The sequence below is a fragment of the Tamandua tetradactyla genome, chromosome X, assembly GCF_023851605.1.
Source record: "Tamandua tetradactyla isolate mTamTet1 chromosome X, mTamTet1.pri, whole genome shotgun sequence".
NCBI classification, from domain to species: domain Eukaryota; kingdom Metazoa; phylum Chordata; class Mammalia; order Pilosa; family Myrmecophagidae; genus Tamandua; species Tamandua tetradactyla.
Window position 1 is genome coordinate 131,979,800 of NC_135353.1, and position 23,612 is coordinate 132,003,411.

Genomic DNA, 23,612 nt, shown 5'->3' on the forward strand with positions numbered 1-23,612 from the left:
GGATGGTAAATCAGGATTTTGGAGCTATGAAGACTAAATTAAGTGACTTAGAATGTCTAGTTTGATGGTAGGGTGGCTAGGCTTTGTGTCTCGGAAGAACTTGAGCGGGAAGTCTTTAATTGCTATTCCAGAATAGAATCAGAAGATAAAAGATTCAAGGGGGTAGGTTTCAGCTCTGTGATAAGCTCTACTAGTTCAGGCTTCCTGTGAAATACATTGAGTAGGGAAGTTATGGAAAGGAGTTTTGTACTGGACTAGAAATTAGACTAGATCTCACAGTGGGAAGCATTTGTTGAGTGTTTCCTAGATTCTAGGCACTGTTCTAAAGGTTTTTTGTTTTTTTGTTTTGGTTTTTTTGCATGGGCAGGCACCGGGAAGCCAACCCAGGTCTCTGGCATGGTAGGCAAGAACTCTGCTTGCTGAGCCACCATGGCCCACCCTGTTCTAAAGGTTTTATATGAATTAACTTTTTTTTTAATTCATTTAAAAAATTTTTTATTAATTTTTTAATTAAAAAAATATATAACAATGAACAACTGCAAACGTTAACATATGATCATTCCGTTCTACATATGTAATCAGTAATTCACAATGTTATCCCATAGTTGCACATACGTCGTCATGATCATTTCTTAGAACATTTGCATCAATTCAGAAAAAGAAATAAAAAGACAACAGAAAAAAATTCATACATACTATACCCCTTACCCCTCCCTTTCGTTGATCACTAGCATTTTAATCTAAATTTATTTTAACATTGGTTCCCCCTATTATTTATTTTTATTCCGTATGTTTTACTCGTCTGTTGATAAGGTAGATAAAAGGAGCATCAGACACAAGATTTTCACAATGACACAGTCACATTGTGAAAGTTATATCATTTTACAATCATCTTCAAGAAACATGGCTACTGGAACACAGCTCTACATTTTCAGGCAGTTCCCTCCAGCCTCTCTATTACATCTTGACTAACAAAGTGATATCTATTTAATGCATGAGAATAACCTCCAGGATAACCTCTTGACTCTGTTTGGAATCTCTCAGCCATTGACACTTTATTTTGTCTCATTTTGCTCTTCCCCCTATATTTTAACCTTTGTTCACCCTATTTTAGAAAAAAATTTTTAAAGAAATATTTTGAAATAAAGAAAAACCATATGAATTACTCTTTAGGTTTGCTTTGGAATGAATAAATGGTATTTAAAGAAAAAAGCTGATAGTTTTCAGGGGAGCTTAATGCATTTACCTTTTGTTTTTAAGATGATCTCAAGCTTTTTAGATCAGCAAGCCATCCTGTTTGTGGACACTGCTGATCGCCTGGCCTCATTAGCTAGAGATGCTCTGGTCCATGCACGCCTGCCCAGTTTTGCCATCCCATATGCCATCGATGTACTGACTACTGGGTCTTACCCGCGGCTGCCAACCTGCATTAGAGTAAGTGCTTTGCTTCACATTCTTAAAAGTTGAAGGCTTTGACATTAGATTCTACTGTATTATTAAGTAGCCCAGTAAAAAGACTGTTCTGGGTTTTTAGAACAAATAATTCATATTGTTTCATCTTTTTCTCTAAAACTAAAATTGTTTTATAAAATAAATTGGGGCCAGAATATGAGTAGCTACCAAAATGGATAAGTCTTTTGTGGGCTGGGGTGGGGGCAGATGTACAAACATATCACTTAGGTTTGTCTCTGTTATGAAAATAGTGCATATTAGTTTCTTTTTTAGCAATGTTCCTGAATTTATTGTTGGGTTAGTTGTCTATTCACTTGGTGCTATTGTAATGTATTTTATACTTTCAAGAAGTATGGAAGGCATCCAATTGATTTCCTAAATGGAGCATAAAGAAGATACCATATTATCTAGGTGACTGATGGATTCATTGGCATTTTGTAATGCAGTATAGTAATGGTCACTATTATTTCATATAGACTGCAGAAATGAGTGTAGAGATTCTCTTGGATAAAGTAAGAAAACATTTTTGTAAAGACAGGCACAGGTAAGAAATAATTCTTTGTACATAATTAAAAAATCACTTAAATCTTTCTGTAGGATAAAATTATTCCTCCTGACCCAATTACCAAAATTGAGAAACAAGCTACACTTCATCAGCTTAACCAGATTCTACGACATCGGCTTGTAACAACAGATCTCCCTCCTCAATTAGCAAATCTTACAGTTGGTATGTAATTTATTTTATTTATTTATTTTTAAATTTATTTTTTACAAACAGTTTTTTGGAGGTTTTATTCAAAGAAATATTCTGAAATTGTTACTTACAGTTTGGTGGTTCAGATCTTGAATTGTCAGTCATATAATATCTCTTTAGTGTCTAGAAATATAGTGCTGGTATTGGAAGCTGGGGATGAGTGAAATCACCTAGGGCTGAAAGAAAAGAAGTCCCAGATTCAAGTTGCCTTTGGTTTCTTGATGACCTGGAAGCTGGCTACCATTTATGCAGGAATCATTGAATTGTTTGGACACCTTATAAAAGAACCTTCAATCTATTTAACATTTCTTATAAAGTAAAACAAAGTTCCTAGATTAGTAGCAAGCTGTTTGTTTTTAAAGTAAAGTTCTGCTATTACTACTATTACTTCTAAAAGCAAATGGCCGAGTGAAGTTTCGAGTTGAAGGAGAATTTGAAGCCACCTTAACGGTGATGGGAGATGATCCTGATGTTCCATGGCGTCTTCTCAAGCTAGAAATTCTGGTTGAAGATAAGGAAACAGGAGGTAATTTATAAATACTGTATTGAATTAAATATTTTATTATTTTTATACTACTGTAACATTCCTACAGAATAATAAATATATTTAGCAATTTTTTATCACATAATTTGAAACAAATTTTATAATTATCATAACTACCGACAGACCATGAAAATTTCAGTGTTTCTCAAGTATAATTTTCTCTAGTTTCCATAGATAATTTCAGTTATTTTGTTTGTATGTTATAATTCATTGTTTGTTAGGGTATGCTTCCTTAACTGGTACTGTGACATGATTTGTATACCTTTCTGATTAACCACCTTCTTTTCTCCTGCCAATGGAAGATGGGCGAGCTTTGGTTCATAGTATGCAAATCAACTTCATCCATCAGCTGGTGCAGTCTAGACTCTTTGCTGATGAGAAACCTCTTCAGGACATGTACAATTGCCTACGTATCCTTCTGAAATTTGAAACGCATTGATAAGGATTTTGTGTTTCCCTCTCTCCCCCACCTTTTCCATTTGCCCTTATTCCTGAACTGTAGCTACTTACTTAGGCCTCTCCCACCCCTTTTTGGGGGTATATGTGAGGCTAGAGAATTTGCCAATGTGAGGAATAGTGATATGTCTGTAATAAATGAAGTTTTAAAGTTTTACTGTTGACTTTGCAAGTAGAAACAGGAACTGATTGGTTTAAAATAGTACTATTTGGTTCTCTGAATTTTGGATTAAGGGGCAACCTGGACCTTATGGCTTGCTTATATTGGTTCAGAATTAACTATAAAACCTTTTTCTAAAATTATGTAAAAAATTATAACATTTTTTAGGATAAATCAGTAGAGAAATATGATTCCAGAAATTTCCTTCATAGCCAGCTTTTTTTGGAAATAGAGCTTCTATTAAATGAAGTTTGCCTGTACTTGATTAGCTGTTGGAGTAATCCATTATATTAAATTTGCTTAACGAAATCCATCAGATTCTTTCTGCTTATCACTTCAATTAGAAGTGTTACATTCCCAAACTCTAATGTTAATCCGAGAGCGGTGGGGAGACCTTGTGCAGGTGGAAAGGTATCATGCTGGAAAGTGCCTCTCCCTCACAGTTTGGAAGTAAGTAAAATTGGTTTTGGTGGATTCATGCTATGTCAGTAAATGCTCTGTATTTTTGTTTCTCTTTTTCTTTCATTAACATTTGATTTAATTTGCTAGTAACTGTGTACATGGTTTTGTGTAGTAAGGTCTTAGGGTATTACATAGACCACATAAGACATCCATAATTGACATACTTTTAAAGAAAATGGCATGTTCTAAATGCCTTGTTAGCAATTTGTACTGAGACTTACTATTCTTAAAAAGTTTGAGAGATTATTTTACTCAGGGCTCTTAGCAGATTGCTAAAAGACCATTAAATTAGATTGTTGGGTATAATTTTTTAAAAAGATGCTTGTTTATCACCATTTCACTTCTTCCTTTTTTTTTTTTTTTACATGGGCAGGCTCCGGGAATTGAACCTGGGTCACTGGCATGGCAGGTGAGAATTCTGCCAGTGAGCCACCGTTGCACCGCCCACTTAACATTTTGAAGTGTACTTTTTAAAAACTTTTTTCAACTCTAAGTGATGTGAATATGCTTGAGAATGTAATGTTTTCTATGCAGACCTAGGTGTAATCAGTAACAATAACTTTTTCTTATACCTATAGTATCTACTCCTTGCACCGAGGAGCAGTCTTTATGTTTGTGTTCTAGTCCTTTACTTCTCTATTTTATTAATTTAATAAATATAAGGGCTTTTGTATCAGGCTGTTTATAATTCTCAATTCCCTGTGTGAACTGTACTTGATTTCCATTTTCTGTTAAAGAATCATAGGTAAACAGACACCACATAGAAGACAGGTTGTTTTTCTGTGTGTGTACATGTTTTCTATTTTAAAATTCTATATCTATTTTTTTTTAATGCAATAAATCAAGTATTGTGTAGGACTACAGAATAGCTCTCTTCCCAGTATTCATTTATCCCATCCACAGACATTGAGGGCGTATCCCATACCAGGCTCTGACTAAGGTGCATAATACATTGTCTGTATTTTATTCCAGAAGTTAACAGGCTGTGTTGAAAAAAATTCTTAATGTATTTTTTTTCTCTTTAGTCAACAGGTTCTTGGGAGAAAAACAGGGACAGCATCTGTTCATAAAGTTACAATTAAAATTGATGAAAATGATGTCTCCAAGCCTTTACAGATTTTTCATGATCCTCCATTGCCAATTTCTGATTCCAAATTAGTAGAAAGAGCTATGAAGGTAAAAAATCTGGATATATTTTAATATTTGTTTTGTTTTAATATAACTTACAATTTATATTTAAACTTTTAGCACAAATTCTTTCAAATATCTGACTAATTATCCCTAAAACCATTTATGAAACTTTTTAAAGTGAATGTTATGCTTCTACATTTGTGAGTTTGTTTTTTTAACATCTGATACTGTAATATGTAATTTTTAAGATGTTCTTTCAAATTTTTAACTTAGATAACCATTGTCTTTTTTAAGGTCTGACATTTGATTGCTATGATAGCTGATCAAAATGGTCAAAATGTTAACTGTAGTCTTTAAATGATCAGTGCTATATAAGTTAATTTTTAACTTTGTTGCTTTCTTTTACTAGTCAAAAATTAATCAGCGTGATTCTCAAAGGAAATACCTTAAGGCATACTAATTTACTCTCAAGTTTTTTAAGTAAAAATATTTAAATTACAAATATGATTGTGTTGTTCTTGCTTATGCAGATTGATCACTTATCAATAGAAAAACTCCTGATTGACAGTGTCCATGCAAGAGCTCATCAGAAGCTGCAGGAACTGAAGACCATCCTTAGGGGCTTCAATGCCAATGAAAACTGTAGGTTTTTAAAAATTGGTGTTTCTATCTGCCTTTAATTCCCTCTTCTATATTTTATTCATAGGTTTCCTCATTTTTTGGCAAAACCTGTTGCCTTTAAATGCTCAGAGCCTTACCTGTGCCAAAAAGGTTGTATTTTGTTTTCTGTAAAGAAAAACAACGACATTGGCAGTCATAAAATATGTTCATAGTTATATATCAGAGTATTTTCTATCTTTGGGACTGTGTTCTCTGTATTTTTCCCTGATGTCCTATCTTTTCAAGAATACTCAATTATGATTTAAAAAAATTTTTTTTATTCTTTTATTTAAATACCAAAAAACACCAAACACAAACGTTCTTAACTTTTGATCATTCCATTCTACATATGTAATCAGTATCAGTTATGATTTTTGCCAAAACTAGTTTTATTCCATTGCTACACTTCAAAATTGGTTTTACTTTAAAGAATACATTTCTACTCAATTAGGAATTATAACAGTATAGAAATGTTTTAAGTTCAACAAAACATCACTGATCTCAATTAACTTGTCACACTGGTCTGAATTATAAACAATTGTAAAAGAAATTCCTGTTTGTGTCTTTCTCTTCTGGCTTTTTTTTTTTTTTTCAGTGAAGAGTTCTGTTGGACCTGTATGTTAAACATTTGCATACAAATAGCATTATACCTGAAAGCATTTTATTTTATCTGGTTAAATAATGTCCCCTGCAATATTTTGAATTGTGGTGTTTGATAAATATTTCCTTTTTTTCCCCCATTTTTAAAAATTAGAGCACTTGGTGACTTATATAAAAATCATGCAAGAGAATATGCAACTATGTGATGTTATTAAGAATTACTGATTGTACATGTAGAATGGAATGATTTCTAATTGTTTTGTTAATTCTTTTTTTAATTAATAAAAAAAAAATCATGCAAGAAACTGCAGCTTTCCTATATACCCCTCCCCTATCCAGTTTTCCTTATTAACATTTTGTATTACTGTGTTGTGCATTTGTTAAAATTGATACAACAATATTGCAGTTATGCTATTAACTATAGTCCATAATTTACATTAGGGTTCACATTTTGTGTTGTATAGTTCTATGGTTTTTTGGTTTTTTTACATTTTTTTATTTTAATGCAGTTTTATTGATATATATTCACATACCATGTAATCATCTCAAGTGTACAGTCAGTGGTTCACAATATCATCATACAGCTGTGCATTCATCATCACAATTGACCTTTTCCCCCTTTTTAAAAATTTATTTATTAATTAAAAATATAAAGAAACAAAGTAAAACAACACACATAATCAGTAATTCACAATATCATCACTTAGTTGCATATTCATCATTTCTTAGAACATTTGCATTAATTCAGAAAACGAAATAAAAAGACAATAGAAAAAGAAATAAAATGAACACAGGAAAGAAAACAAAAAGATTATGCCTACCATACCCCTTACCCCTTGCTTTCATAGATCACTAGCATTTAAACTAAATTTATTTTAGCGTTTGTTGCCCCTATTATTTATTTTTATTCCATAGGTTCTACTCCTTTGTTGACAAGGTAGATAAAGGAGCATCAGACACAAGGTTTTCACAATCACACAGTCACATTGTGACAACTGTATCATTATTCAATAATCCTCAAGAAACATGGCTACTAGAACACAGCTCTGCGTTTTCAGGCAGTTCCCTCCAGCCTCTCCATTACATCTTGAATAGCAAGATGATATCTACTTGATGCATAAGAATAACCTCCAGAATAACCTCTTGACTCTGTTTGGAATCTCTCAGCCATTGATACTTTGTCTCATTTCCCTCTTCCCCCTTTTGGTCGAGAAGGTTTTCTCAATCCCTTGATGCTGAGTCTCCATTCATTTCAAGATCTCTGTCCCACATTGCCAGGAAGGTCCACACCCCTGGGAGTCACGTCCCACATAGTGGGGGAGGGTGGTGAGCTTGCTTGTTGTGTTGGCTGGAGAGAGGGGCCACATCTGAGCAACAAAAGAGGCTCTCTGGGGGGTGACTCTTAGGCCCAAATTTTAAGTAGACTTGACCTATCCTTTGCGGGGTTACGTTTCATATGACCAAACCTCAAGACTGGGGGTTTGTATAAGCTCTGCCTATAGCTTTGGTTGTCCACACTGCTTGTGAGAATATCAAGAATTCAACTTGGGGAAGTTGAATTTCTCCCCGTTCTCACCATTCCCCGAAGGGGGCTTTGCAGATACTTTTCCACTCACTGATCGAGTCACTCTGGGATTCATCGGGGCATCATTCTCGACAAACCAGCAAAATCTCATGTCCTACCCAAGATTCCAAGTACTTATGGCGTTCAAACTATCTACATAAGTTATATTAGGAAATGCACTAGTCAAAATATAAATTCTGTAACAAAAAAACATTTTTTGCTTTAGTCTCACACAAAAGATGACATTTTAAAATATTAATTACCATCTATTTTCAGCACCCTGCAATAATGACATTCCTTTGTTCTGCCTCATGCGAAAACATTTTTAAAATTGTATCTTGTACATTTCACTATTATTATACACTCTAGGCATTCCAAGATTATACCATCTCAATCTTTAACATCTATCTTTCTTTCTGATTTCATTTATGTCCCCAGCCCTCCTTCCTCTATCATTCTCACATGCAGCTTCATTCAGTGTTTTAATATAATTATATTACAGTTAGGTAGTATTGTGCTGTCCATTTCTGAGTTTTTGTATCCAGTCCTGTTGCACAGTCTGTATCCCTTCAGCTCCAGTTACCCAATATCTTACCCTATTTCTATCTCCTGATGGTCTCTGTTACGAACAAAATATTCCAAGTTTATTCACTAATGTCAGTTCATAACAATGAGACCATACAGTATTTGTCCTTTAGTTTTTGGCTAGTCTCACTCAGCATAATGTTCTCAAGGTCCATCCATGTTGTTACATGCTTCATAAGTTTATTCTGTCTTAAAGCTGCATAATATTCCATCGTATGTATATACCACAGTTTGTTTAGCCACTCGTCTGTTAATGGACATTTTGGCTGTTTCCATCTCCTTGCAATTGTAAATAATGCTGCTATAAACAATGGTGTGCAAATGTCTGTTTGTGTCTTTGCCCTTGTGTCCTCTGAGTAGCTACCTAGCAATGGTATTGCCGGGTCATATGGCAATTCTATATTCAGCTTTTTGAGGAACCGCCAAACTGCCTTCCACAGTGGTTACACCATTTGACATTCCCACCAACAGTGAATAAGTGTGCCTCTTTCTCCACATCCTCTCCAGCACTTGTCATTTTCTGTTTTGTTGATAATGGCCATTCTGGTGGGTGTGAAATGATATCTCATTGTGGTTTTGATTTGCATTTCCCTAATGGGCAGGGAAGTTGAGCATCTCTTCATGTGCCTTTTGGCCATTTGTATTTCCTCTTCTGAGAGGCGTCTGTTCAAGTCTTTTTCCCATTTTGTGATTGGGTTGGCTGTCTTTTTGTTGTTGAGTTGAGCAATCTCTTTATGAATTCTGGATACTAGACCTTTATCTGATATGTCGTTTCCAAATATTGTCTCGCATTGTGTAGGCTGTCTTTTTACTTTCTTGATGAAGTTCTTTGATGCACAAAAGTGTTTATTTTTGAGGAGTTCCCATTTATTTATTTATTTCTTTAGTGCTCTTGCTTTAGGTGTAAGGTCTATAAAACCGCCTCCAATGATAAGATTTATAAGATATTTCCCTACATTTTCCTCTAACTGTTTTATGGTCTTAGACCTAATTTTAGATCTTTGATCCATTTTGAGTTAACTTTTGTGTAGGGTGTGAGATATGGGTCCTCTTTCATTCTTTTGCATATGGATATCCAGTTCTCTAGGCACCCTTTATTGAAAAGAGACTGTTCTGTCCCAGGTGAGTTGGCTTGACTGCCTTATCAAAGATCAGTTGTCCATTGATGAGAGGGTCTATATCTGAACACTCTATTCGATTCCATTGTTCAATGTATCTATCTTTATGCCAGTACCATGCTGTTTTGACCACTGTGGCTTCATAATATCCCGTAAGTCAGACAGCGTGAGACCTCCAGCTTCGTTTTTCTTCCTCAAGATACTTTAAGCAATTTGGGGCACCCTTCCCTTCCAGATAAATTTGCTTATTGGTTTTTCTGTTTTTGAAAAGGAAGTTGTTGGGATTTTGATTGGTATTGCGGTGAATCTGTAAATCAATTTAGGTAGAATAGACACCTTAACTATGTTTAGTCTTCCAATCCATGAACACGGTATGCCCTTCCATCTATTTAGGTCTTCTGTGATTTTTTTTAACAGTTTCTTGTAGTTTTCTTTGTATAGGTCTTTTGTCTCTTTAGTTAAATTTATTCCTAAGTATTTTATTCTTTTAGTTGCGATTGTAAACGAAATTCGTTTCTTGATTTCCCCCTCAGATTGTTCATTACTAGTGTATAGAAACACTACAGATTTTTTTTATTAAAATAAATTAACTAACACAACATTTAGAAATCATTCCATTCTACATATGCAATCTGTGATTCTTAATATCATCACATAGATGTATGATCATCATTTCTTAGTACATTTTCATTGATTTAGAAAAAGAAATAGCAAGACAACAGAAAAAAATAAAATGATAATATAGAGAAAAAAATAAAAATAAAAAATCCAAAAAATAAAAAAAACATACAAAAAAGAACACTATAGCTCAGATGCAGCTTCGTTCAGTGTTTTAACATAATTACATTACAATTAGGTAGTATTGTGCGTCCATTTTTGAGTTTTTGTATTCAGTCCTGTTGCACAGTCTGTATCCCTTCAGCTCCAATTACCCATTATCTTATCCTATTTCTAACTCCTGATGGTCTCTGTTACCAATGACATATTCCAAGTTTATTCTCTAATGTCGGTTCACATCAGTGGGACCATACAGTATTTGTCCTTTAGTTTTTGGCTAGTCTCACTCAGCATAATGTTCTCTAGGTCCATCCATGTTATTACATGCTTCATAAGTTTATCTTGCCTTAAAGCTGCATAATATTCCACCGTATGTATATACCACAGTTTGTTTAGCCACTCGTCTGTTGATGAACATTTTGACTGTTTCCATCTCTTTGCAATTGTAAATAATGCTGCTATAAACATTGGTGTGCAAATGTCCGTTTGTGTCTTTGCCCTTCAGTCCTCTGAGTAGATACCTTGCAATGGTATTGCTGGGTCGTATGGCAATTCTATATTCAGCTTTTTGAGGAACTGCCAAACTGCCTTCCACAGTGGTTGCACCCTTTGACATTCCCACCAACAGTGGATAAGTGTGCCTCTTTCTCCACATCCTCTCCAGCACTTGTCATTTTTTGCTTTGTTGATAATGGCCATTCTGGTGGGTGTGAGATGATATCTCATTGTGGTTTTGATTTGCATTTCCCTAATGGGCAGGGAAGTTGAGCATCTCTTCATGTGCCTTTTGGCCATTTGTATTTCCTCTTCTGAGAGGCGTCTGTTCAAGTCTTTTTCCCATTTTGTGATTGGGTTGGCTGTCTTTTTGTTGTAGAGTTGAGCAATCTCTTTATAAATTCTGGATACTAGACCTTTATCTGATATGTCGTTTCCAAATATTGTCTCCCATTGTGTAGGCTGTCTTTCTACTTTCTTGATGACGTTCTTTGATGCACAGAAGTGTTTAATTTTTAGGAGCTCCCATTTATTTATTTCTTTCTTCAGTGCTCTTGCTTTAGGTTTAAGGTCCATAAAACTGCCTCTAATTGTAAGTTTCATAACATATCTCCCTACATTTTCCTCTAACTGTTTTATGGTCTTAGACCTAATGTTTAGATGTTTGATCCATTTTGAGTTAACTTTTGTATAGGGTGTGAGATATGGGTCCTCTTTCATTCTTTTGCATATGGATATCCAGTTCTCTAGGCACCATTTAATGAAGAGACTGTTCTGTCCCAGGTGAGTTGGCTTGACTGCCTTATCAAAGATCAAATGTCCATAGATGAGAGGGTCTATATCTGAGCACTCTATTCTATTCCATTCGTCGATTTATCTATCTTTATGCCAGTACCATGCTGTTTTGACCACTGTGGCTTCATAATATGCCTTAAAGTCAGACAGCGTGAGACCTCCAGCTTCGGTTTTTTTCCTCAAGATACTTTAAGCAGTTCGGGGCCCCCTGCCCTTCCAGATAAATTTGCTTATTGGTTTTTCTATTTTAGAAAAATAAGTTGTTGGGATTTTGATTGGTATTGCGTTGACTCTGTAAATCAATTTAGGTAGAATTGACACCTTAACTATATTTAGTCTTCCAATCCATGAACACGGTATGCCCTTCCATCTATTTAGGTCTTCTGTGATTTCTTTTAACAGTTTTTTGTAGTTTTCTTTGTATAGGTCTTTTGTCTCTTTAGTTAAATTTATTCCTAAGTATTTTATTCTTTTAGTTGCAATTGTAAATGGAATTCGTTTCTTGATTTCCCCCTCAGCTTGTTCATTGCTAGTGTATAGAAACACTACAGATTTTTCAATGTTGATCTTGTAACCTACTACTTTGCTGTACTCATTTATTAGCTCTAGTAGTTTTGTTATGGATTTTTCCGGGTTTTCAACGTATAGTATCATATCGTCTGCAAACAGTGATAGTTTTACTTCTTCCTTTCCAATTTTGATGCCTTGTATTTCTTTTTCTTGTCTAATTGCTCTGGCTAGAACCTCCAACATGATGTTGAATAATAGTGGTGATAATGGACATCCTTGTCTTGTTCCTGATCTTAGGGGGAAAAGTTTTCAATTTTTCCCCATTAAGAATGATATTAGCTGTGGGTTTTTCTTATATTCCCTCTATTATTTTAAGGAAGTTCCCTTGTATTCCTATCCTTTGAAGTGTTTTCAACAGGAAAGGATGTTGAATCTTGTCAAATGCCTTCTCTGCGTCAATTGAGATGATTATGTGATTTTTCTGCTTTGATTTGTTGATATGGTGTATTACATTAATTGATTTTCTTATGTTGAACCATCCTTGCATGCCTGGGATGAATCCTACTTGGTCATGATGTATAATTCTTTTAATGTGTTGCTGGATTCGATTTGCTAGAATTTTGTTGAGGATTTTTGCATGTATATTCATTAGAGAGATTGGTCCATAGTTTTCTTTTTTTGTAATATCTTTGCCTGGTTTTAGTATGAGGGTGATGTTGGCTTCATAGAATGAATTAGGTAGCTTTCCCTCCACTTCATTTTTTTTGAAGAGTTTGAGCCAAGTTGGTACTAATTATTTCTGAAATGTTTCGTTGAATTCACATGTGAAGCCATCTGGTCCTGGACTTTTCTTTTTGGGAAGCTTTTGAATGACTGATTCAGTTTCTTTACTTGTGATTGATTTGTTGAGGTCATCTATTTCATCTTGAATCAAAGTTGGTTGTTCATGCCTTTCTAGGAAGTTGTCCATTTCATCTGCATTGTTGTATTTATTGGCATGAAGTTGTTCATAGTATCCTGTTATTACCTCCTTTATTTCTGTGGGGTCAGTGGTTATGTCTCCTCTTCCATTTCTGATCTTATTTATTTCCATCCTCTCTCTTCTTGTTTTTGTCATCTTGCTAAGGGCCCATCAATCTTATTGATTTTCTCATAGAACCAACTTCTGGTTTTATTGATTTTCTCAATTGTTTTCTTGTTCTCAATTTCATTTATTTCTGCTCTAATCTTTGTTATTTCATTCCTTTTGCTTGCTTTGGGGTTAGTTTTTTGTTCTTTCTCCAGTTCTTCCAAGTGGACAGTTAATTCCTGTGTTTTTGCCCTTTCTTCTTTTTTGATATAGGCATTTAGGGCAATAAACTTTCCTCTTAGCACTGCCTTTGCTGCATCCCATAAGTTTTGATATGTTGTGTTTTCATTTTCATTTGCCTCGAGATATTTACTGATTTGTCTTGTAATTTCTTCCTTGACCCACTGGTTGTTTAAGAGTGTGTTGTTGAGTCTCCACGTATTTGTGAATTTTCTGACGATTTGCCTTTATTGATTTCCAACTTCATTCCCTTATAATCTGAGGAAGTGTTTTGTATGATTACAATCTTTTTAAATTTGTTGAGACTTGCTTTGTGACCCAGCATATGATCTATCTTTGAGAATGATCCATGAGCACTTGAGAAAAAGGTGTATCCTGATGTTGTGGCGTGTAATGTCCTGTAAATGTCTGTTATGTCTAGCTCATTTATTGTAATATTCAAATTCTCTGTTTCTTTATTGATCCTCTGTCTAGATGTTCTGTCCATTGATGAGAGTGGGGAATTGAAGTCTCCAACTATTATGGTACATGTGTCTATTTCCCTTTTCAGTGTTTTCAGTGTTTGCCTCATGTATTTTGGGGCATTCTGGTTCGGTGCATAAATATTTATGATTGTAAATAATGCTGCTATAAATATTGGTGTGCAAATGTCTGCTTGTGTCCTTGCCCTCATGTCCTTTGAGTAGAGACAGCATATAGATGGGTCCTGTTTTTCAATCCATTCTGCCAGTCTGTGTCTTTTGATTGGGGAGTTCAATCCATTAATATTTAGTGTTATTACTATTAGTACTTTCCTCTACCATTTTACCTTTTGTATTTTGTATGTCATATCTAATTTTCCTTCTTTCTACACTCTTCTCTCTTCTATCTTTTCTTATCTGTCTCTAGTGCTCTGTTTAGTATTTCTTGCAGAGCTGGTCTCTTCGTCACAAATTCTCAGTGATTTTTTGCCTGAAAATGTTTTAATTTCCCCCTCATTTTTGAAGGACAATTTTTCTGGGTATAGATTTCTTGGTTGGCAGTTTTTCTCTTTTAGTAATTTAAATATATCATCCCACTGTCTTCTCGCCTCCATGGTTTCTGCTGAGAAATCTACACATAGTCTTATTGGGTTTCCCTTGTATGTGATGGATTGCTTTTCTCTTGCTGCTTTCAAGATCCTCTCTTTCTCTTTGACCTCTGACATTCTGATTAGTAAGTGTCTTGGAGAACATCTATTTGGATCTATTCTCTGTGGGGTACACTGTACTTGGATCTGTAATTTTAGATCTTTCATAAGAGTTGGGAAATTTTCAGTGATAATTTCTTCCATTAGTTTTTCTCCTCCTTTTCCCTTCTCTTCTTCTCAGACATCCGCAACACGTATATTTGTGCACTTCATATTATCGTTCAATTCCCTGAGTCCCTGCTCATATTTTTCCATTTTTTTCCCTATAGTTTCTGTATCTTGTTGGATTTCAGATTTTCCGTCCTCCAGTTCACTTATCCTAACCTCTGTCTCTTGAAATCTACCATTGTAGGTTTCTGTTGTTTTTTTCATCTCTTCTACTGTACCTTTCATCTCCATAAGTTCCGTGATTTTTTTCAGACTTTCCATTTCTTCTTTTTGTTCGTTCCTTTCCTTCTTCATATCCTCCCTCAATTCATTGATTTGGTTTTTGATGAGGTTTTCCATGTCTGTTTGTACATTCTGAATTAGTTGTTTCAGCCCTTCTATCTCATTTGAACTATTTGTTTGTTCCTTTGACTGGGCCATATCTTCAATTTTCCTGGTGTGATTTGTTATTTTTTGCTGATGTCTAGACATTTAAGTACCTTAATTAGTTTATTCTGGAGATTCCTTTCACTTCTGTTACCTAGGGTTTTCTTTCTAGATGAATTTGTTTTCTGTCTGTTCTTTGACCTTCAGTTCAGCTTTTTCTGAACCTCTAGCTTAGGTTTTGTTTAACAGAGGAGAATTTTTCAGTTCTTGTTTTCTTGTTTCTTGCCCTGCTTGTATGGTGTCTTTTCCCTGCCCACCCTTAGGAGGGTCTGCGTAGGTATTATAGACTCCATCCGGGTTTTTCCCAGACTGAACTGGCCTCCTATCGGGGTAGCAGTCACCTGCATCAGTTGTCCCTCAGGGTGAGACCCAACAGGTTAAAAGACTTTTTCCTGTGAAGTCTCTGGGCTCTGTTTTTCTTATCCTGCCCAGTGTGTGGCGCGTCTGCCTGCAGGTCGCACCAGCAAAAGATGTTGCATCACTTTTAACTTTGGCTGACTTTCCCTGCTGGGGGGCGTGATGGAGTCAGAGGAGAGGTTGTAGGCTGGTTTTAGTGGCTTCAAATTGCCAATCTCTGGGGTTTGAATTCCTTGAGTGAGGGATTCCACCTGAATTGGGCTTCACCCCTCCCCTGGGGAAAGCACAGGTCGGAGACAGCCCTGAAAGCAGCCCGTTTCTGCCTATGCCTCTGGCAGTTGCAGCCCGAGGAGTCCCGCAGCTGAATCCAGAGCCTGCCAAGTCTCAGTAGAAACACAGCCAGTAAAACCTCTGTTTCCTCCCCTTTCCTCTTTTTCTGTGAGCCCAATGACTGACCTCCGCTTGACCAGGTTTAGAGTCTCTTTCCTTTCCCTCTGGGAAACTGCCTTTGGGGGAGGGTCACCAGCCACCGCAGCTTGGGGAACTCACAGTTTTCGGGAGGCTTGCAGCCGGTCCAGCTGGTCCAGACTGGGGTACGCTGTGTGTCCAGTCACTGACATGGCTCTGGGAGCTGTTCTGTACTGTTTCTGGTTATTTAGTAGTTATTCTGGAGGACGAACTAAAACGCACACATTGCTAAGCTGCCATCTTGGCCCCTCCTTCCTTTTTTCCTTTTTTGTGAAAAATAACAAATATGCAAAAAAGCCATAAATTTCAAAGCACACTACAACGATTAGTTGTAGAATAGCGAGTGTGGTATGAGTTATGGTTCCACAGTTTTAGGTTTTCACTACTAGCTGCTCTAAGACACTGAAGACTGAAAGAAATATCAGTATACTGATTCAGCACTCATACTTATTTGTTAAACCCTACCTTCTCTGTATAACTCCACCATCACCTTTGATCTTTCTCCCACTCTTTAGGGGTATTTGAGCTATGCCTATTCTAACTTTTTCATGGTGAAAGGGGCTGTCGATAATATGAGTTAGGGTAATGGAACTACTTGATGTTCTGGAGAGGCTGGCCCCTTTGGGTTTCAGCTATGGGTTTTTTTAAGTTTTTTTTTTTTACTCCAGGTAACATATATACAACCCAAAATTTCTCATTTTAACCACTTTCAAATATACAATTCAGTGGTATTAATTACATTCAAAATATTGTGCCAACATCGTCACCATCCATTACCAGAATTTCTCCATCACCCAAATTGAAACTCTGTACCAAGAAAGCATTAATTCTCCTCTCCCCAACCCTACCCCGGCACCTTTACTTCCTTTTATGTGGGGCAGATAAATAGTAATTTCACTTATTTTAATAAATAGAAATTCAGAATAAGTTTTTCTTTGTTTTTTGAAATGTACACCTTGATGAGCACTTAGCTTTTTAAAGTACCTTCCCAAACTTGTTTGTTCCTCCTAACAATGCAAACAGTGGCATGGTGGCATGGCCAGGAATGTTCTTTTCCTTGTTTGACAGAATAGCAAGGAGAAGTCACATTACCACCTTGCTTACATTACCACTCATCCCCCCCCCCGTCTTTCTTCTATACTGTAACTGTAGAGGAACTATGTAACCAGAGGAATAGTCCTTTTCCACCTCCTCAATGTAATTAACACTTGGTGTACTTTCAGTGCTTTATTTATTTACTGGATTTTGTTATGCTAATTTGTGGGATTAAGGGAAAAGTTAATTGGGCCTGGTGTAATACTATGAAACTCTAGATTAAGTATATTGACAGCTTTGAGGATGTGTTTAGCAGGTGCTTGTATTTTTATCTCATATATGATTTGAAAAAAATGTGTTTCTTTCCTGCAGTCAATAATGGTTTATAATTTTCAAGTGTTTTTTATAAAATACATGGACCCTAACTACTAGATAATCCCTTTTTGTGAAGAATGATTTTGAAAATCTTCAGGCCATAGTTGAAATGTATTTCATTTACCAAACAACTAATTTTCTTCCCACTAATTCTTAAATTCTTAAAAATTAGCTCACTAGTAACTACCAAGTGAAAGTAAAACTGGAACTAGTCTTCCTGATAAGGTTAAGTTTTTACTACCTTTTTTAACTCTTTATTTTCAAGGAATCTTAGAATGTTTTTGTTAGTGTATTGGAGACAAGTATTTGTTTCAGGTCAATTTGAAAATTACGTTCTCCCTTTTGAGCTCTAATTGATAGGATTTGCAAAATCCTGTCTTCTAAGGTTCAGGATTGTTTGATAGTTCCTTTATTTCTACTTACTGATAAATAATTTTTTCATAGGAAGGGAAGTATTCAGATAGAAATACAATTTCTAATTCTTAACTGTTCAGCTTCCATAGAGACAGCACTTCCAGCTCTGGTTGTTCCCATCTTGGAGCCCTGTGGTAGTTCGGAGTGTCTACATATTTTTGTAGATTTGCATTCTGGAATGTTCCAATTGATGCTTTATGGACTTGGTAAGTTACTATATGATATAGTCATTCAATATGAGAAAAAAATATTTTAAACAAAGCAAAATAAAAATTGTCATTATGTATTGGACAGAATAATAGTAGGTAGTATAGAAAGCCGGTGTGAAAAGATAACTCCGGCTGACATCTCTTCATTGTACTGTTTGGATTTTCCTGTACCAGAAGTTAAACTTCCCAATATGAAATGTATTCATGTTATTTCCTTTATATTATTGATGGGCTGGTGTTTTTTCAGATTAACTGATTTGTATCCAGTAGCTCAGTTTCTTTTTTACCACCAGTACTTAGGTGACATTGAAATGGTTACGAGGGGTTCTAATGTCATTCACGGCTGAAGAACATACTTATGACAATATAAATATCTAAGCTGACTTGGGGTTCAGAGTCCTGTAGGAGAGGTCCTTTTTCTGGCTAACAATGAGTGTATGTTTCTATAGTAGAAACAGAAAATCTAACAGATCTGTTGGCTTAAACAGTAGAAATTGAAATTTGATTTCTAACTTGTTCTTTTCCTGAGTCTGTGTTCTGAAATGATGAAATATTTACTTGGAATTTAGTGTTTTTGTATTTCTAATGGATCAGTGTTCTTGAATGTATTAGCACATTTGCCATTTGAAATATTAAGCTAGATGGATTGATTAAAATAAGCAGTTTTCTGGTTATATTGTATGGCTATGAAAATTTATTTTTCTGTGAGCTGCTCATGGAAAACTGGACTTACTTGAATAGCATTACATTATGGTGACTAAATGAGAAATTTATGAACTTTCTTAAACAAGACAATTGTTTGTTCTTTGAAACTATTTAACTGTTTTCCTGATTATCAACATAGTTCATACTTATAAGTAAAAACTTAAACATAAAAATGAGAGAAGAAACAGAAAATTGTCACCTTTTGGCAATCAAGTGTTAATTTAGGGGATATATGCTCTTCTAAGTTTTCTACACTGTTTTTCTTTAATCAAAATCATTTTGTATCTTGCCTTTTTTACTGACATTCTATTAGCATTTTCTGGTGCCATTAAAAACTCTAAGTGACATACTTAGCAAGCTGATTTTCAACCAACAGCCCTTGCTTATCCCAGTGGCCATTCATATTTAGTAAATATAAATAAATGGTTTTGTGGCCTTTTATGGTTTTTGTAATTTTTAAGGTTCTAAATCCAGTAATGCTATGAATCATTAAATGTCTGTCTGTTGAAAAATATTAACTAGACTAAGAGGTTGGAAAATTAAAATATGGGCAAAGAATTAATTCATGTGTTTGTTACTTATTCTTCCTGCCAGTGTACATTTACTACTAATGGTTGTCTTAACTGTAACTCTCTCTAAATGTTAAAGAGGGAAGACAAATTAGATTGATTTATATCTAGTAATATATTTAGTTTAGCTTTTCTCTGACTCAAAAAACACTACTTTCTGCCTAAAAAATCATTTTTATTTAAGTTTTAGAAAACTTAGGTAAAGATTTGTGTGTCTCATGGAGTACTTTATTTTGTAGACCAGACAACTTTGGATGACATGGAGAAGTCCTTGAATGATGATATGAAACGGATCATTCCTTGGATTCAGCAACTTAAGTAGGCATATTTACTTAACTCAAGACTAAAAATGAAAACTTATTTTGATATATGTTTTCTTCTCCATCATTACTTTTGATCAGTCACTATCCTTAAGGTTTATGACAAGAAACTTAAGTACTGTTTCGTACCTTAAAATCTAAATTCTCTTGTAACAGGTCCAAGATGGTGTTGCCGCATATCAAATTACCCTTTAGAGCACATATAGGTATTAAGGGCGTGGCACTTAATTTTCATCCCTTGCCATATTTTCTCTTGTATAAGCTCTTTACAAATCATTTGCATAGTTAATTTTCTTGTATCAAATATTTTCTGCAATAGTATCTGTGTTTTTTTTGGTTTACTTAATTTTTTAACATAACACCAAACAAACAAACATTCTTTCCATACGATCATTCCATTCTACATTTATAATCAGTAAGTCACAATATCATCACATAGTTGTATATTCATCATCATAATCATTTCTTAGAACATTTGCATCAATTCAGAAAAAGAAATAGAAAACAAAAAAAAAATTTATACATACCATACCCCTTACCCCTCCCTTTCATTGATCACTAACATTTCAATCTACTAAATATATTTTAACATTTGTTCCCCCATTATTTATTTTTAATCCATATGTTTAACTTGTCTGTCGGAAAGGTAGATAAAAGGAGCATCAGACATAAGGTTTTAACAATCACATAGTCACATTTCTTTAATAGTATCTTATTTGTTATCCAGGATGATCTTCATGAAAGTATCATCTACCAGCTGATACTTTCATAGTGGTGGTTTCTGCTTCTCTTAATGCTGTTGTTCAATTTATCTCAAAATCCTTTGCATGCCTCACACTGTTAAACTAAGTATAATTTAAAATGGAGCTAGAGATAATTCTATGAGGTTTCATTACCACTCTGGTACGCAAAGGTACCATTATGGCACCTATAACAAACTCTTTTAAAATTCGTAAAACATAAGTCCAGGAAATAAAAATAAATTACAGAGATAGAAACCAAGACTTGCAAATGGAGAAGGAAAGGAGGCTAGAGGACCAAGATAGTTCAATGGGATCTATTTTTTGTGTATGATCTTCTAGCTTCCCCGTTCTCCCAGTTTTGGTTTTGTAAATATTTGAAGAATTCAATTTAATCCAGTGATTTTTTTTCATTAATAGGCCATGACAATAGATAGTATTATGTAAGCATTTTTGAACATCTGTTAGTTTATCTGTGTATGAAAAAGTATAGCCAATACTCTGGGTAGCAATTTCTAAAACTTTTAGTGTTTTAGCAGCATTTTTGTGCACTTTTATGCATTTTGGCTAAATAAGCAAGGTTTAAATACTTAACTACTTAATAACGTGCATGCTTAATAATTTGCATTTTGCTCAACTTAAGATTGTTCATCTGGCACTTCTAGCTAGCAAAATAAAGTCTTAAACTAGAAAGTAAAGGATCAAAAGCCCTATCACATATATGTCTGTAGTTAAACCCACGTAATTTATTTGTAAGAAAGTCCCCTGATAAGTACTTATAACTGTAAATCTCAGATAATCTGTGGTGTAGGACCAGATCTTATCTATCATGGGACATTAATGTTTTTGAAACAATTTACTGAGGTATAATTTATATACTGTAAAATTCATTCATTTTTAGGCATATAATTCAACATTACCACAGTCTACTTTTAGAACATTTCCATTACCCCAATAAGATGCTTGTTTACAGTATAGTCTCATTCCTAGCCCCTGCCAACTACTAATCTACTTTCTGTAGATTTGCCTTTTCTGGACATTTCATGTAAATTAAATAATAAAATATATGTTTTTGTGTCTGACTTCTTTCACTTATCATGTTTTCAGGGTACATCCATGTTGTAACATGTATTGGTGCTTCATTTCTTTTTATTCCCAACTAGAATTCCGTTATATATATATACACACCACATTTTGTTTATTCATTGACCAGTTGATGAACATTTGGGTTGTTTTCACTTTTTATTTTTCATTTTTTTATTTTATTTTATTTTTTCTTGTTTTCACTTTTTGATGACTATGAATAATGCTGCTATGAACGTTCATGTATAAATCTATGAATGGGTTTATGTTTTCATTTCTCTCCACCTAGGAGTGGAATTGGTGGGTCATGGAGTAAATTTATGTTTAACTTTATAAGAATCTGCCAAACTGTTTTCCAAAGTGACTGTGCCATTTTACTATCCCATCAGCAACATGTGAGGGTTTCCATTTCTCTACATCCTTGCTAGTACTTGCTACTGTTTTTGATTATAGTCATCCGGATGGGTGTGAAGAGATATCTCATGGTTTTAATTAACATTTCTTTAATGACTGCTGATATTGAACATCCTTTCATGTGATTAATCTTCTATAATATGTAAGAATGCAATCTAGAAAAAATGGAAAAGCATACAAAATATAAACCCTAATTATTTTTAGTTTTTAGTGTCAGCAAACAAAATTACACTTCAATAAATGTAATCAGAAGAAACATGGAAAAAAGAAATTACTAAAAACTATACACGTTTTTCAGTGAAAGTGTACATATAGAAAATCACTTACACTTATAAAGGTTTTGTTCCATAAAAACATAAACCAGAAAGTCAAGTGAAATAATAATTCTGCATATACTTTAAAAAGAACACCCTGCATATCAATGTTTAAAGTTTTTAATGTGACCCATGAGCTTGCTTCTTACTTGTGTAATGTATCTAGATTAGCTTGATGATAATGTTAAGCTTTGAAGATAGTATCTTACCCATTCCTGTGTTTTTCTTTCAGTAACATACATAGTAGCCATACCGGTCTTAGTAAATATGTTGATGGAATGGAAGTAGAGATTTTAAAGCAATTTTAGCAAGTTTGGATTATTCTTTTTTTTCTTAATTATTTTTTATTGTGAAAAATAACATATATACAAAAAAGCATAACATTTCAAAGCACACCACAACAATTAGTTGCAGAGCAGAGTTCAGAGTTTGGTATGGGTTACAGTTCCACAATTTTAGGTTTTTCCTTCTAGCTGTTCCAAGACACTGGAGACTAAAAGAAACATCAATATAATGATTTAGTAGTCATGCTCATTTGATAAATCCTAACTTCTCTATTATAACTCTACCTTCTCCTTTGATCTTTCTCCCAATCTTTAGAGGTATTTGGGCTATGCTCATTCTAACTTTTTCATGTTGGAAAGGGCTCTTGATAATATGGGATAGGGGAATGGATCTACTTGATGTTCTTGGAGATGCTGGCCCCTCTGGTTTTTAGGATTTAGCTGGCCTAGAAACCTATCTGGAGGTTGTAGGTTTCTGGAAAGTAATCATAGTACATAGAACCTTTGTAGAATCTCAGATAAGGCCTTAGGTGTTCTTTAGGCAGGAATGGTTTTGTTTGGGTTTTGGTAAACCATGATAAATAGCAATGTCTCTGAAGTTTGCATTAAGAGTGTGTGTAGGGTATATTGGAATTCTATGTTTTCTGTATGATTTTACAACTTATCTAAAAATAAAAAAAAGAGTAGCCTCTAGAGTAGCCTCTTGACTCTATTCGAATTTTCTCAGCCACGAATACCTTAGTTAGTTACAATTCTTTTCCCCCTTTTGGTCAAGAAGGCATTGTCAATCCCTCAGTGCCAGGGCCAGACTGATCCCTGGAAGTCATATCCCACATTGCCAGGGAGATTTTCACCCCTGGGTGTCATGTCCCACGTAGTGGGCAAAGTAATGATTTCACTTGCAGAGTTGAGCTTAGAGAGACAGAGCCACATCTTAGCAACAGAAGAGGTCCTCTGAAAGTAAGTCTTAGGCATAACTATAGGTCGGCTGAGCTTCTCTGCTACATAAATTAGCTTCACAAGAACAACTCTGAAGATCAAGGGCTTGGCCTGTTGACGTGGGAGTCCCTAATGTTTAAGACAATATCTGGGGTTTCCCCGCTGGTAAAGTTTAATAGTTCCATATTTTTCTCCTGTCCCTCAGGGGACTTTGCCAATACTTTTAATTATCTGCTCATCATATTCTGGAAT

At 34.8% G+C, this 23,612-nt stretch overlaps 1 protein-coding gene across 3 annotated transcripts in view; it reads left to right on the plus strand.

The window, feature by feature from the left end:
• The window catches only part of MED14 (mediator complex subunit 14), a 105,697-nt gene that overhangs the window by 18,782 nt on the left and 63,303 nt on the right, over positions 1-23,612 (plus strand). For all 3 annotated transcript variants that reach the window (XM_077144930.1, XM_077144931.1, XM_077144933.1), the window contains 9 exons: positions 1,261-1,434; positions 2,050-2,179; positions 2,604-2,732; positions 3,053-3,160; positions 3,684-3,816; positions 4,854-5,004; positions 5,490-5,601; positions 17,864-17,989; positions 19,506-19,584. In XM_077144930.1, coding sequence (XP_077001045.1) covers positions 1,261-1,434; positions 2,050-2,179; positions 2,604-2,732; positions 3,053-3,160; positions 3,684-3,816; positions 4,854-5,004; positions 5,490-5,601; positions 17,864-17,989; positions 19,506-19,584 — 1,142 coding nt within the window. The remainder of the gene's footprint in view (positions 1-1,260; positions 1,435-2,049; positions 2,180-2,603; positions 2,733-3,052; positions 3,161-3,683; positions 3,817-4,853; positions 5,005-5,489; positions 5,602-17,863; positions 17,990-19,505; positions 19,585-23,612) is intronic.